The 14,261-nt window shown below is 43.2% G+C and overlaps 2 protein-coding genes across 4 annotated transcripts in view; one reads left to right on the top strand and one right to left on the bottom strand.

Moving 5' to 3' along the window:
- Positions 1-2,863, top strand: part of KCNH1 (potassium voltage-gated channel subfamily H member 1) — a 177,567-nt gene extending 174,704 nt beyond the window's left edge. The window contains 1 exon segment of the mRNA XM_032102903.1: positions 729-2,863. The gene's annotated coding sequence lies outside the window, so the exon portion shown is untranslated.
- A 7,772-nt stretch (positions 2,864-10,635) lies between these two features.
- HHAT (hedgehog acyltransferase) overlaps positions 10,636-14,261 on the bottom strand; it is a 151,598-nt gene continuing 147,972 nt past the window's right edge. For 2 of the 3 annotated variants that reach the window (XM_032102908.1, XM_032102904.1), the window contains one exon: positions 10,636-12,917. In XM_032102908.1, the coding sequence (XP_031958799.1) occupies positions 12,826-12,917 (92 nt within the window). In that variant the 3' untranslated portion in view covers positions 10,636-12,825. The remainder of the gene's footprint in view (positions 12,918-14,261) is intronic. The other variant, XM_032102906.1, reaches the window with a different exon arrangement.

Here is a 14,261-nt window from a genome sequence, read left to right as displayed (position 1 = left end):
AAATCCATGCCCACTCCTTTGAACCCTGGACTAATCTGGACCTGTGCTGTGGTGCCCAGGCTCTGCTGATGCAGCGCTTTTCCTTTAAGGAGTGGCTGAAAGCCCCTGTGTTACAAATCTGTCTTTCTCCCCTGAGCCTTACACTTAGACAGATGCCTATGGCTGGATGGCATGTGGACCCACCATAAATGTTACTTGTTCTTTGATTTTATTTGTCAGCTTTTCCTTTTTCTCTTGTTCCTCTCTACATGTTGGTTACGCCTTTTTGCTTAAATTATTTTCCAGCTTAGAAATGAAGCATCTCTGAAAATAAGACTCTGCCCCTTCACAAGCAAATGCTTGTACATAATATAAAGAAAAAAACCAAACAAAACCCAACACCTGAGTTTGTGTTCTGGCATAGTGCTTCTGCCATTTAACAACCTGCTAAATGACCTGCATCATTCTAAAAGAGATGATGTGTTCCATTTTGGTTATATGGTGTAATTAAATTTCAGTCAAAAGAAGGTAGTTGAGAGAAGGAGCTGTATTATGATTTGGTCAAATGGGAACTTCTGAAAGTCCATGCTTAAATTGTTAGAAAGAATACAAATATGCAGCACATAAAAAAGGATTAAAAAAAGCAAACCCCAGCCCTCACCCCTGCCTTGTTCAGATACATTTACTTCTGTCTGGTTTTACAAGTATACTTTTGAAAACACCATTCTTCCTTTAAATCTCTTCCACAGTTCTGCCCTGAATCCCAGCGAACACCCTGTTTAACAGCTTCGAAGGAGATGTTCTGTTTCTACAGTACTTCCCTTTAATGAACTGAACAAGATACTTACTGTGACTATCTGGTGATATATTTTCAATCACTCTTAACCAATCTGTGAAAAAAAATTACTACATAATTTGTCTTTACTATATAAACAACGTGTATGATTACACTTGTGCAGATGCGTGTACATACACACACATATATATATAATATCTATGTATAGATAAGTCTATGGATTGCATTTCTGTTAAGTAAAAGCACATTCCTCATTGATTCCAGTCCAGGAAGGGAGCTTAAATCTTCCCAGTAGACATCCACTGAGTGTCCTGTTAGTGTCTTGTTTGTTATCTGTTGAACGTATAAGGCCATGATTTTGGATTTTTCTAGCTGGCCTCAACTTCATACTGTGAGTCTGGTAAATAGTGTGACTGCAAGAAGATCTGGTGAGGGTCATGATAGTCAGGAAAGAGAAATCCATGTGAAAGTGGAAAGATGCTGTATCCTAGTCGGTGGGGATAAGACTCATAAGCTGGTGTTTGTTGCTCACAGTATCTGAAGCCAAGCTGCCCTGGTAGTGTTTCTCATGGCTTTTTCTGCAAGAGAGATGGTGGAATAGATGGATTTATTTTTTTCTGGTACCAGGGGTTGTCTCAAAGGTGCTGAGCCTATCCTTCTCTTCATGGGCAGCATAACACATGGTTGCTGCACCTCTGCTTTCTTGTCCTGGTGTTAGGTGGTAAAAGCATCTTCTGAATTTTTCATTTCCACATAGTCTCCTGTGTGTGTATTGGCAATAACAAAGTCTGTGTTTTAGCCACACTTATGATACATCAAGACAAACCTTTTAGAGTGAGTCCCATGCAGGGGAAGCTCCAGAAATTTGAGGTGAGGCACAGTAGGATACTGTATCCTCCAATCTGACATCATTTTGACCACATTGTTGTGGGAAGCATTGATTCAATTAAATAAAAATAAAGCTTTTTTTGCAATAAGATATATCCAGCATTTAGCCTTAAGACCCTTTCATAAGTGATATAATTCAAAATGTGATTCCATTCTTCTTCCTTCTTAATGTTCTGTAGTATTTACAGTGTTGCCTAAAGATGAAGCACTTTGATTAGCTTTCTAAATCTAATGGAAATCACTTGCTGGTAATCACATTTCTTTCTCCACTTATTGCCTTCTTATTAGGATAATGAATTACTCCAATTGCCCTCTCCCCTCATAAAACAAAGAGATATAACTATTGTCTAAGTACTTTTGTATATCAGGGAGCCAGCCCATCATATTGCAAAAGTGTTTGTTTCAGAGACTTTTTTTTTTACAGATCGACAAAGCTAATGTGAATTACCTGCAACTGTAATTTGATTCAAGCTGATTGTTGAGTGTTGTGTAAACATATTTGATGTGTAATCCCAGAACATCTCTGTAACTGGATCCAATGCCTAATATTAGCAAAACAGTTCAGGGTTTTCACTAACTGTTCTGAAAGGCTCATGGGTTTTTTTCTTCTTCCCACTAAATCTGTGACCACTAACATAGAAAAAGAATCATTTTAGCTGTAGATGAAAGAAGTTCAATAATCTTGTATCAGGATGAACTGCTATATAAAGAAATACCGAGTTTTCTAATGAATGTGTTATATTATTGTACCTACATACAATCAATATTTGTACATCTGTTGGAGACCTGTCTGCGTTTCAATATTTAGCCACCACTGCATGGACACTTGATTGATATGCAGTTAATGCAGTTGCTTTGGCGCTTTTCAATGTACTTCACTCATTTTTATCCTTTCAGAAATCCACCGAATACTCTCAGTTCTTTTTCTTTGCATTTGTCACTTTGTTCAATGAAGCATGACTAGAAACAGAGAATGAGTAGATACTATTTTTGTGGTCAGCAAAGCAGCTGCCAGTAGATAGACAGTGTGTGTATGTATGTATGTATACGCACTGTCTGGGAATGTTTTAGATACAAATGCAGCCACCTCCATTAATGATATCCCTAGTCAACATTTTTAAACAAGCACAAATAATATTTGTAAAAAAAAAAGTTTAATTTTATTTATTATAGTAATAAACTATTTTATACATTACAGTTGCTTTGGTGTGCTTTTCTCTGTGTTGAATATGTGCTCACAAGATCAACAAGGTAGTTTTAAATTACCCTCTGGAACTTCTGGCTAGCAGTTTTGTTGCTGTTGGTTTGTATCTCAAGTGTTATCCGTGGAGCAGTGGGATATTATTACCCTGATTGTAAATGATTCAGGTTGTTTTTTCAGATTCCTTTCTGCTGTGTATCAGTGCAAAGGGATTCACATTTCCAGGCTTACTATAAACTGAACTCAGGTGCTCTGTAAAGGGAATATCCTGACACCCCAGGCAGTGTCCTGTGCTGTGGACCTCAAGTCTAGTCCAGGTATCTGCTGAGCAAAAAGAGATCACCAGAGGACTGGCTGTGACTTGTCTGAAATGATCATCCCATGTCCTGAGGGTACACACGTCTGTAGTTGGTCTGTGTTTTAGACTGTGTTCACTGCTGCAGTATCTGAGAACTTTTACAAAACTCATGGAAACCAGAGATCAAAGAAGCTTCTGCTGTCCTGTCATCTGCTGCAGAAGAAAGTGACCTCACCATGGACTTACACAACGACAAACCCCACAGAGGAACCCCCGAGCAGTGTGTCACTTGGCAGTGACACTGCTGCAACAGGCAGCAATGAATATTATTTTGCTGGCTACCTCAGCAAAGGAATCAATAACCAGAGGTCATGGGAATGGGAGATCCTTTCAGGTCAGGATGGACATTACGTGACAGGATCACAGTCAGCAGGCATTCCTGCAGGCCAGAAGCCACACTGGAAGTTTATACAAAGTTTTCAGGATGTCAGCCTGGGCCCCGTGAGCTTTGCAGCCATTTTTGTGGTTCATTCTCCATCCTCTCGCTCAGGGGTCTGGTGAATGTGGCTGTCACCTGTATTAATGCACTCCAGGGGCTTGTCAGTCTCATCTCTAAAAGAACAGCAATAAAGCATAAGCTTTCAGATTGCCGAGCTGGGGCGGAACTGTACGGAGAGCAGCCAAGGAGCACAATGAGGAGCTATTTTTAACACCATTTCAGTATCCACTGTCGTATGTGGTGTGACAGGATCTCTCGTCACTCACATTGTTTCTCAGGCCAGAGTGAAAATCCAACTTTCTTTTGTGTGATGTTATACAGTATCCTTATACTTACTAGAAAAGGGAAAATTACCATAGTGAAGGCATGTACTTTTGCTTGGGTTTTGGTTTATTTGGGTTTTTTTTGAGGTCTCTAGAGGCTGTTGTGCTCATTTTCTGATTCTTCATTATTTTCTTTGCTCCTGCATTCTTCGCAGCCTCCCTGGCTGTGCTCCAGGCTTCAGTGAGTGCAGGAGGGTTAGCACTGGCCACTCAATGTTCCCCATCAGAGTTTCTCTCCCTTCAGCATCCCCACAGCATTTCAAACCAAAGGTAATTAACTACAGCACTTTTTGCCCAGATTCACATGCCAGATTGCAAAGGTCCATGTTCTGCATGCTGCCCATCAGGCCTGGGCTCAGCTGGGCAGCTGCAGCCCCAGCAGCTGTGAGCAGCCTCGGGCCCATCTGCACCAGCCCCTGTTCCTCGTTCCCTGCACCTGGGAGCACATTCAGAGCAGGGACAGAAGGTTTCTAGAGCACAGGGAGTGTGCTGTGGCTTCCGATTTTTCTCAGAAACAGCTGCAGGTATTGTTCTTCTGGTTATGAATTAGTGTCCAGCTGCTGGGGACCCCTGCCAGGCATGTGGGGTCTTTATCTGGCTGAGCCCCAGGGCAGCAGCAGGGATCCCCGGGGGCAGTCAGCAGTGCATCGGCTTGTGGGGAGGTAAGTGTTGCATACACAGCTTTAAATTCTGCATTTAGTAATGGTGCTTCTTTAGTTGTCCTGTGGTGCATTTTAGTATCTGTGTTAAAGTCAGAAGCACTCTGGTGCTTTTTTGCAATGGAGTAAAGACAACCAGCATAAAGCAGCTCTTCTGTGCTGTGAGAGCCAGTGGGACTGAACTGCAGAAAATCCCTCCCCCACACGTGTGCAATAGCAGTGGGTTTTATTTGCTCCCCCAGCACTAAGGAAACATCACAACTATTCTGGTTCAGCATGTCCCAGCAGTGTGTGTGTGCCTGGTGCAGGGCAATGCTCAGAAGACCACCCTCCCTTCCCCCCCAAAACTCGGGGAGAGAGTGCACCGAGCTCCTCACCCAGTGAGAAGCTGCCGCTGCACCCCAGCACTGAGGCTGAGGAGACCTTGGCTGATGAGCTGCTCTCTGTGCTTGCTACACGAGTTAGGCTGGTTAGTAAGGCTGTGTATCCAAACAGAAAATGCTGGGAAGGATGCTGTGTTGCTATGGTATTTATTGCTGCCAGTGGTATCAGGGGTTGATCTGCAACACACATATAAAGAATCTCAGCCAATACAAGTATTTTTCACCTAGACAATTCAGTCTGTGCTTCTTTCGTTCTAATTCACCACAACTTCTGTGTTGGTACGTGGCAGCTGGGAGAAATAACCTGTCCTGTTCTTGAAAGGATGACTAAAAACCTGTGAGAAATCCAAAGAAGGCACTAGGGAAAGTAAACTCCTGAAGTCTGTCAGAAGTAGACACCAAGACGCTTGTGCACAGCTGTATCTGTAAAATACATGTGCTCAAGCCTTGTCTTTTTGCTTTTTTTTTCCTTTTTCATTCCTGCTCCGCCTCTCCAAATTAAGTTCTAAGTCCTTACGTAGCACAGCCAAATTCAAATTCAAGCTGCCCCGTGGCACAGGTGTAGGTTTAAAACAAGCTTAACTGTGGCAGCTCCATCCATCATTACCAATTCTGAAGCCTTCTCCCTGCAGCCTCACTTTAAGTACTTACGGAGGCAGGAGTGTCTGAGAAACCTTAAAGAGGTTTTGGTTCTTTTTAAGCTTTGCTCACTTTTAGAGATTTTGTTGAAGGTATTTCTGTTCAGGTGAATGAGGAATGAGAGGAAAGTACAGGCTTGGCTGTTAATTCCTACCTGGGGGGACACAGAGCCCCTGCAAATATCACGGCAGTTTGTATGTGCAAATCAAAGAGGAACTTTCTTCCATGTTCCCCATCTCCCAGCTTACACAACTGGAGGGAGAAAGAAACTGTGCTGGAGTATCTATTCCACGTGGATTTTCTATAAAAGGAAGATTATGGCCTCTTCTTCATCAGGGGCTGCCATTGGGGGGAAGTGCTAAGCAGCAGTAGCACACAAAGTGCACTATTAAACCTGGGAGCTACTGTGTGCTCAGCAATGGGACCAAGACAGCTCAACAAGAAATGGCTCCCTGCAAGCAGGGCTTAGAGAGGAGAAATAGATTGCTTTCAAAGCTCTCCAGCAATCTTTTTTGGTGAGTTTTATGGTTAAGCAGAAGATGTTTTAGAAGAACTAACGATAACAGGAAAATGTATTAACACTCTCAGCATGAGGACTGGAAAGAAAGCTAAGCTAATCCATATGGAGCCCCAAGTCAAAATATTTATTTTTGTTTTCCTTTACAATGTTAACACTGCGCATGCAATCACGTTGACCCTGGCTAGGTGGAAGTGGAGAGACAAAAATATAAAGTACAGCTGCTCAGCTGCAAGCTAGGTTGGAAAAAGCATCCTTTAGGAAAGTGTACAGGAACTGTGCATGAAATACTGCATGAAATTACAATTCTGCCAACACAAATCGTAAATAGCTCTGTAAAATGAGGGTGGGCACCTCTCATTTGTGAGCAGCAAATAGAGCAGCTATTCAGCAGGTGTGCTGAAAGGCTGCAGGCTGGTTGCTCTGACCCCAGGGTAGACCAGGGAGAGTCTAAGGTCATGGCAGCAAATAGAAGCAGCATATAATGGAGCCAAAGTAGAGCCCTGGAGACCTGTCTTTGTGGCTTGAATCAGCTGCATTTCCTTCACCCAGGAAAATCAGTTATGGAGGAAACCTGTCTGTGTCTCAGGTAAGCATCTGAAGAAAGCCTTGGAAAATGAAGTGTGAGAGGGTGGGTTTGTGAGTTGCACTCACCAAGGGGGTAGACAGTAGGGAGCAGGAAGAGGAAGCACAACACTGGCACAAGTGCAAATGAAACTGACTGCCCAGGAGGCTCCTTCAGCTGGAGTTTCTAAAGGGCTGTAGCCCTCTGAGTCACCATTTGCCTGCTGGAAGGAGCTGTGAGATACTTTACCCTGCTTCAGTTGTCTCTGCCAGTGTCAGAGTGTGCCCTTGTGTTACTGCCAGCACCCCTAAAGTTTTAAAGGTTTAGCTTGGAAACATTATTATTATGAAAACACCATTTTTCTTAACATAGAAGTTTCCTCAACCAGCATGAACTAAGAGCCCCCAAGTTCAGAGCCCCAAGTACTCCAAAAGCGGTGTGCTATTTTATTTTGAATGGCTGCCATGGTTTTTAAAGCCTTACACTTATGTCAGGCCTCATACCAAACTTGCCAAGTTGTTCATGCCATATCCAAGTTGTTCATGCTGTCAGTGGTTATTGGCATAACTGTTCAAGGCAAGCATGACCCTCTGTAGGTCTCTTATTTTTACCAAGTGATGTTTGGCAGGATTTGATCAAATTGAGGAACTCTGAGAAGAATAACCTGAGTGATGGTTGGGCAGATGGCACCAGCAGTGGTGTGTGAAGTGTGCGTCAACAGAGTTGGATCCAAGGGTAGCCTTGAGACAGGATGCCAAGAGCTGGGGAAAGGCAGTGGAGAGGTCACTGAAGTGGCCTGGAGCAAATATATAACCAAATGGAAGTTACTAGCCTGTAATTTCATAATGAATTACTGCCTCGGCACAAAACTATTACCACAAGAGTAAAGAAACACATAACTATAAATTAGCAGTACCATCACTTCAAGAACTGTCTCATAAATGCTCATTTTTATCTCTGAACTGTGACTTACTATAAGGTAATCCTCCCGCATACCTGAGTCCTTAAAGCAACCTCAACCCTTCCAGCAGCAATCTGAAAAAAAAAAAAATCAATTGGACCTTAATTTTTTCACTGACTTGCCTTTTAATTACCTTACAAACAGTGTAGCTGTTTCTGGTCTTCTAGTATCATTTCCAGTTCTTCTATTTTTGCCACCTAATTTTGGAAACTCAAATGCACTAGTGCAGGGATGAAAATGCTATGGTCCATAAAAATTAATTAATTTTGTCAAGAAAGATCAGCTTTAGAGGGAGTGCCAATACAATTTAAATGTCTCAGGTCATAACTGAAGTTATATTTCTGTGCCACTTCTTCAGTAGACTTTAATTTTTCAGTGGCTGGCTGATGCACCTGTCTGCAATGATTCACTTCAGCTACCCAACCATATATAAAGCTTTTCTTAAATCCCTGTGGCTAGAATGCATTTCTGTTACCTGCAGGCTGACCATTGCTGGAGAAGGCACAGGCCACAGGTAGGCCATTTAATTTGTTCTATTCCTGAAAGGTGCTGATACGCTGCTGCCTAAGGCTATTTACACATTGAGCTGCCCCTGGATATTAAGAAAGGTGGTGCAGCCTAGTTTGTGGTCAAAATTTGCCTGTTAGATCCTGATGGTAGCCTGACTTGTTCTCACCCAGATCTTTGTGATTCCCAGCATAAGGAATGAGGAGATTTTTGAACATAGTTTTAATCCTGGCATTATCTCTACTGGGTACAGAGTGCACACACCTTTTTCCTCTTGGAGCAGTTCACTTAGGTTGCTAAAGCTTGTGGGAACTAAAGGGAGCGGTGCTGAGGCTGCCTCAAAGTTGAGCCTTGACACCCTTCAGCTCCATCTCCTGTGCAGTGTCTAAAGTGTGTCATATCCATTAGAATTTTCCTTTTCCTGTCCTCCTGGGCATTGGTGGCATCTGTGAAAGCCTCTCAAGCTTGCCAGTGCTTGTCCCCCGGGCTGGGGATGTCTGAGCCACATTGTCCATCCGTAGGTCAAGGCGTCGGTGACTGGTGCCACAGACAGCTGGGACTCATTCTCAGATGCTCTGGCAGGACCTGTGTTGGATGTGATTGCATTTGCATGAAGCAGAAAATTAAAAAACACTGAAGTGGTCTTCATTTTTTCTTCCTTTTACACGCAACTAACGGAGGGACCGCTCCACAAGCAGCTCCTGGCTGGATTGTCGAATTCAGTGCATGTGCACAGAACACCCCTAGGCATCCATGGGGACCCACCAGAGAGGGTTGATCTCAGATGTCCCATAACACAAGAAATGATCTATTGTAATGCAGATTTCCCCTCTTCCTCAAAGGTGTAACAGGCACAGCATTCTTCACACAGGCTTTGCATCAAGCAGTATTTCAGCTGTCCCTACTGCATTAAAATATATGCCTTAACTAACAAGTGGCTGTGTGCTGGGAGTTATTTTGGAAAGCAGTAATGGGCTGCACTATTTGTGGAAGGGGGGAAACTATAAAGCACCATGAGGAGAAGTTGTGACAGACCATGCATAGCAATCTCCTCGCTCTTCACAGCTCCTTGAGGACAATCCTGCCACCAAGCCAGAGGAAGGAAAGCCTCCCCCCTCAGCAAGTGCAAACTGTGATCGGTTCAAGGGTTAGTGGTGACGAAGGAAATTAAGTGGGTGTGCAAGAGAAAGGACAGGCCCTGCGTTATTGCTGTGACTAATAACAAAATTGCTGCAGGTTTTCACAGTTAAGCTGGTTTTCTTTTGACATGTGGTAAGCTGGCTATTCCAACTAAGCTGCTTTTAGCTCTCAGATGTGAAAGGGATAGGTGAGCGAAGCCTTTCTCACCCTCTAATCAATGCAGAATTAAAGAAAGAGCCACTTAGCATAATCTTACCCAGTAATGACAAGGGCTCTGCTAGCCAAGGAGGGGCTAGAGCAAGGAGATGTGTGTCTGTGTGTGCAAGAGACTTTACTACAGCTCTGTGGTGACCATTAAAGCCAGATATCACTACACACTATGCTTGCTAGTCACTTAGGCAGCTTTTCAAAATCACTTGTGAACTCTTGTTGTCAGTAGCCATCATGTAGCTGTCCAGCTCAATTTCAGAGCCACCATCTTGGGGGTTTTTTCTGGTCACCGCACTTTTGTGACTTTGAGGGTCTATGAGCAGTACTAGTTGTTGTCTGCTGTTCCCCCTGCCCCTACTAGAAGTGCTCCCTTTGGTTCCAAATGGCCAGCATCTTTACTTTTACTTACTTTGGCCATGTCTGTCTTTGTCACCTGTTTCCTACACCCCTTAGCTAGCTTTTTCTCAGGGTTTGGAAGTCTCTCACACACCCCTCCTATTTTTTTCCTCTGGCAAGTGGCACGGCTACTCCAGTCTCTTCCAGGTCTCTGCAGACTCCCACCTCTCTAGGGCTGTCACAGAGGCCTTGCTTGGAGGATGCCACTTTGGGCTACCACACAATTAGATCAGGTGCCACATGATGAGTCTCTGCTCAGGCCGTGCTGAGGAATGTTGTCTTCAAGCTGAAGGTGTAACTCAGTGGCAAGTTTGAAGTGCTTCAGGCATAGAGCTGTGTGTTGTCTGACTGAACATGCCCCATGCTGACAGCTGCTGTATAAGCAGGACTGAGAAGGAACTGTGTGAGTGGGAAGCATAATCTTATGTGCATGCTGCTCTTCTCAGAAGCTTCACATGCGGAAGTTTCTCCTTAACCCAGCTACGAAAGGCTTATTTGCTTTTTAAACTCACACCACTAGGGAATGCATGTTGCATGCAGTGCACAGCAGGGATAAAAGTGACCAGTTTGCATTGTGCCCATCCTGCAGGCTTTCAGTGAATATTAGTGTTTCTCCACCACAGTGGAGCACTTATTTTTCTTACACAAGGCTATAGTTTTCCAAGACACAGTTCTCAAGCCAACAGTCCATTTCAGCTTTATTCATAGAAACAGAAAAATGTACAAAATTATGAAAGATATATAAAGCACCGAAAAAAAAATAGAAAACAATTTAGTTCTGAAATAAGCATCTCTATATGACCTTCAGAGTCATTTCCATATTGGACCCAGAAGTTCTGCATGCATACAAATTGGAATCCAATCACTCAGCAGCTCCTTGGTTCATGTAATAATGGTAATCAATAAGACTGAAGAACAGATTCATGACTTTTTGCTCTAATGCTAATTCCACTTAATTGCAAAGTTTGAGAAAATTCTTGCCCTTATCTCAGTGCTGCCCCAAAATGGAGGCCAATCTCAGATCCCGTTAATAAATTCAGAGGCTTAAAGCCATATACTCTGTGGCTGAGAGAATCCCTGCAATCATCATTCAGCCAGTCAGGAGGGCCATGTTTCTGGCCAGGCAGCACTCAAGGTAAGTTATTTTCAACAGGCCATGGTGTCTCCTAGAACTGGCTTCCAGGGGAAATCATGACATTCTCAAGGCAGGAGAGCCGGGGCACTCAACAAAAAAGGCTTTGAAACAGAAAGAGATGGGCTTTTCTCTGCATGGATAGAGAGCTGAAGCCTCTGCCCTTATTTCTTCAGGAATAAATGGAGGGTACAAGAAGGCTGCCATAGTTGTGAGCAGCAGAGACATCAGAAATGCAGGCAATAAGCAGAAGACTGAATTTCTGCTTATTTTTCTCAGGAACTGAATTCCTTGTTGAAGGGATAAGTTGTATCAGACTTGGCTGAAGCTGCAGGAGTAATGGACAGTAGGATACTAACTCCAAACAGGCTGAAAGGTCTGCCAGGGGCATGGAACAAGTTTTGACATGCTTTGGGTGAAGGAAGCTGCTTTTGGAAGAAGTCCTCTCCAGAACTCGTGGCCTTTTGACCATGCCTAGGGATAATGTCTAACTTTAGAAAGACTAAAGGTCTTCTGGCTGCTCTTCAATATCAGTTTAAAACAGAACAGTGTACCAGACACCCACAGCACCAGACAGGGGAAGGATCTCCCCTTCCCTCAGAAAGCAGCGTGTGCTGAAGCACTCCTGCAACATGGACACCTGCAGGCATGACCTTCCCAGCTCTGGACAACACAATCTTTGGGCAAAGATGCTGCTGTAACAGGTCTGGCTGTGGGCAGAGGACATGGAGCTCCAGCTAATTTGGTATTGGACCTTTCTGTTTTTTCCTAAAGGTCTTGAAAAGTTCCTCCTAGGGTGTCTGCAATATATTGCAGGAGCTGATTGCCTGGACACCAGAGAATGAAGCAGACTGAACAGATTTACCATTCACCCAGACTGGGGATATCTCCTTTTGTAACAATACAAGAGGCAGACTGAACAGTCTGAAGGTGGTATTAGCCCCAAAATAAAGGTAGTATTTTATGCTTTAGCTCTAAGACAAGGCAGACAGCGCTTAAAGCCCAAGGAGCTTTAAGAGCATATTTGATTAAAAAGGAAAGCTGTTCCTTAAGAAAAGACCTGCCTCCCTACTCTCTCTTTTTAAAGAAACAAAACCATTTCTAAGGTTACCAAAAAAAGTGTTATTTTAAAGGCAAAATTTTAAATGAAGACTTTAAAAAGAAAAAGCAGACTTTGCTACAGTAGGTGGAAAAGTAGCTTAAGGCAGAACTACTCCAGTCAGTGAGAATACAAAATGTTCTAGCTTATATCAGAAAGCAATCAGGAAGAACTGATGAGCATCATGCCCTTCATGGAGCAGTGTAAGTGCAGGGCACAGCCCTACATGCCCCCAGACACCAACTGTGAGAGATTGGGCTTTTTGAATTCTCCAAGGTAGAATTTTTTTTTTTCTTCAGTATCTCAAAAGAGGCTGCAAAACATGAAAAAAATCCTCAACATATATAAAATACCTGTTCTGAGATGTACACTTCTAATGTACATAGAGTCACAGAGATGCTGTTTTACAAAAATAACATAATTCCAAATGCTTCATAATTTCTCCCCATTCCCGGCCGTAGGCCATCAGTGTTTCTGCAGTTCAATTCCTGCATTTGCAATCCAGAATCAATTAAATAGCTTTTGGTTTTAATACCTGGACTGAAGACTTGGTCTGGCTCACCCTTATGCAGACAGAATATCCAGTGTAGAAAAACCATTAACCTGCCTTAAGAATAATTGTTTGTATCATTCCTAATGCGCCGCGTACTTCTGCTCCCACTCAATTCCAACATGAGAATAGCAGTACAGGAACCCAAGAACAGTCAGGGTTGCCCATGGCCAGCCTATAAATAGAAAAGACAGACAATACCAGTCAGAATAATTAATGACTGCTTCAAGTAGAAATACTCTTGGGAAGACCAACTTACGATGCTTCCAATTAATTTTATTAGCAGTTCAGTCTCATAAGTAAGTAGAGTCAACCCACAAAATTTGAAAAGGAAAATTGTCTAAGCTTCAGGGTTGCCTGACCCCCTGGCAGGGGGGGTCAGGGAATTGGACCAGATTTATTCCTGTCGAATTACAAAGGTCTGTTTTGATCCTCTCCTTTGTAGTGGGTTTGTCTATCAAGCAGATTGCCCCAATGAACCCTGATGCTTTAAGCTGGCTATGGTACTTCCTAGGCACAAAGGGATGCATAGCCACAATGAAGATTATTAAAAATCTGAACTAGTCCAGTTACCTGTTCTGCAAAAGGAGTCTGGGGTAATCTCTCATTAAGATTGTTTTGGATATCCTGCAGCTTGGTGTAAAGCCTGATGCACCCCTCTTCAGCCCACCAACAGCTAGTATGTGTCAGTGAAGAACAGACAGACCTCTCTGCCTGATTTGCCTGATGCCCAGGCTATTTTTTAACTAAAAAGACTCTTCCAATATATAAAACCTTTGCTGGGGAAATGATGTTTCATTAATATTACAAATTCTTTCACGCAAAAGTCACCATCTTTTCACTTGAACTTATCACAGCAAACAGCAGTAAGCAGGAGGTCACAAGCCAAAAGGTCTGTTGCTTTCCAGTGGAGTTGTAAATAATTCGAAAAATCTGTAATCAAGTAAATGGTTTTGCTTTCTTTGATACCTTTCCTGACACCTCTGTTCCCTTTGTCCATTCTCCTCCTTTCTTTAGAATGTATGAAATTCAGATCTTACAGGTTGAAATCCTCAGCGCTAGGCCCTGATGTTTTTCAGTGTGTGTTGGCTGGGGAAAGAGGACACAGAGAAAGACGTTTGTGGGTTTTTTCAATGGCTTTTTTGTTGACATAAAAATTTTGGTTATGTGCATGACTGGTTTTCTGCATGCTGTCCTTGAACTACCAACACCTGCTTCTGAAAGAAAAGCTGCCCCTCTTGGGGAAAACTCCAGTCTAAAGGAACCTGCTGGCAGACATGAGATTGGCCTGGAAGAAGGGATGGAGAGAAGCTGTAACCTCTGCACAACATGATACTCTGCAGGAAGAGCTCTTTCTGAAGGTATATTTACAAGGTGCTTTGCAGGCTGGCTTTGTCCAGGCTCCAAGCTAATTCCAGCCAGGGGACAGTTAAATTGTGCTCACATCCAGCTGAGCCTTGGCTCAATACCAGAACTCAGCAGAACTCACAGCCCCAGACTCAGTCCTGCACTTCTGGGG

The sequence above is a fragment of the Corvus moneduloides genome, chromosome 3 (genome assembly GCF_009650955.1).
Source record: "Corvus moneduloides isolate bCorMon1 chromosome 3, bCorMon1.pri, whole genome shotgun sequence".
Classification (NCBI taxonomy): Eukaryota; Metazoa; Chordata; class Aves; order Passeriformes; family Corvidae; genus Corvus; species Corvus moneduloides.
Note: the sequence above shows the minus strand (reverse complement) of the source record. Positions and strands in the feature narration are given on the sequence as shown.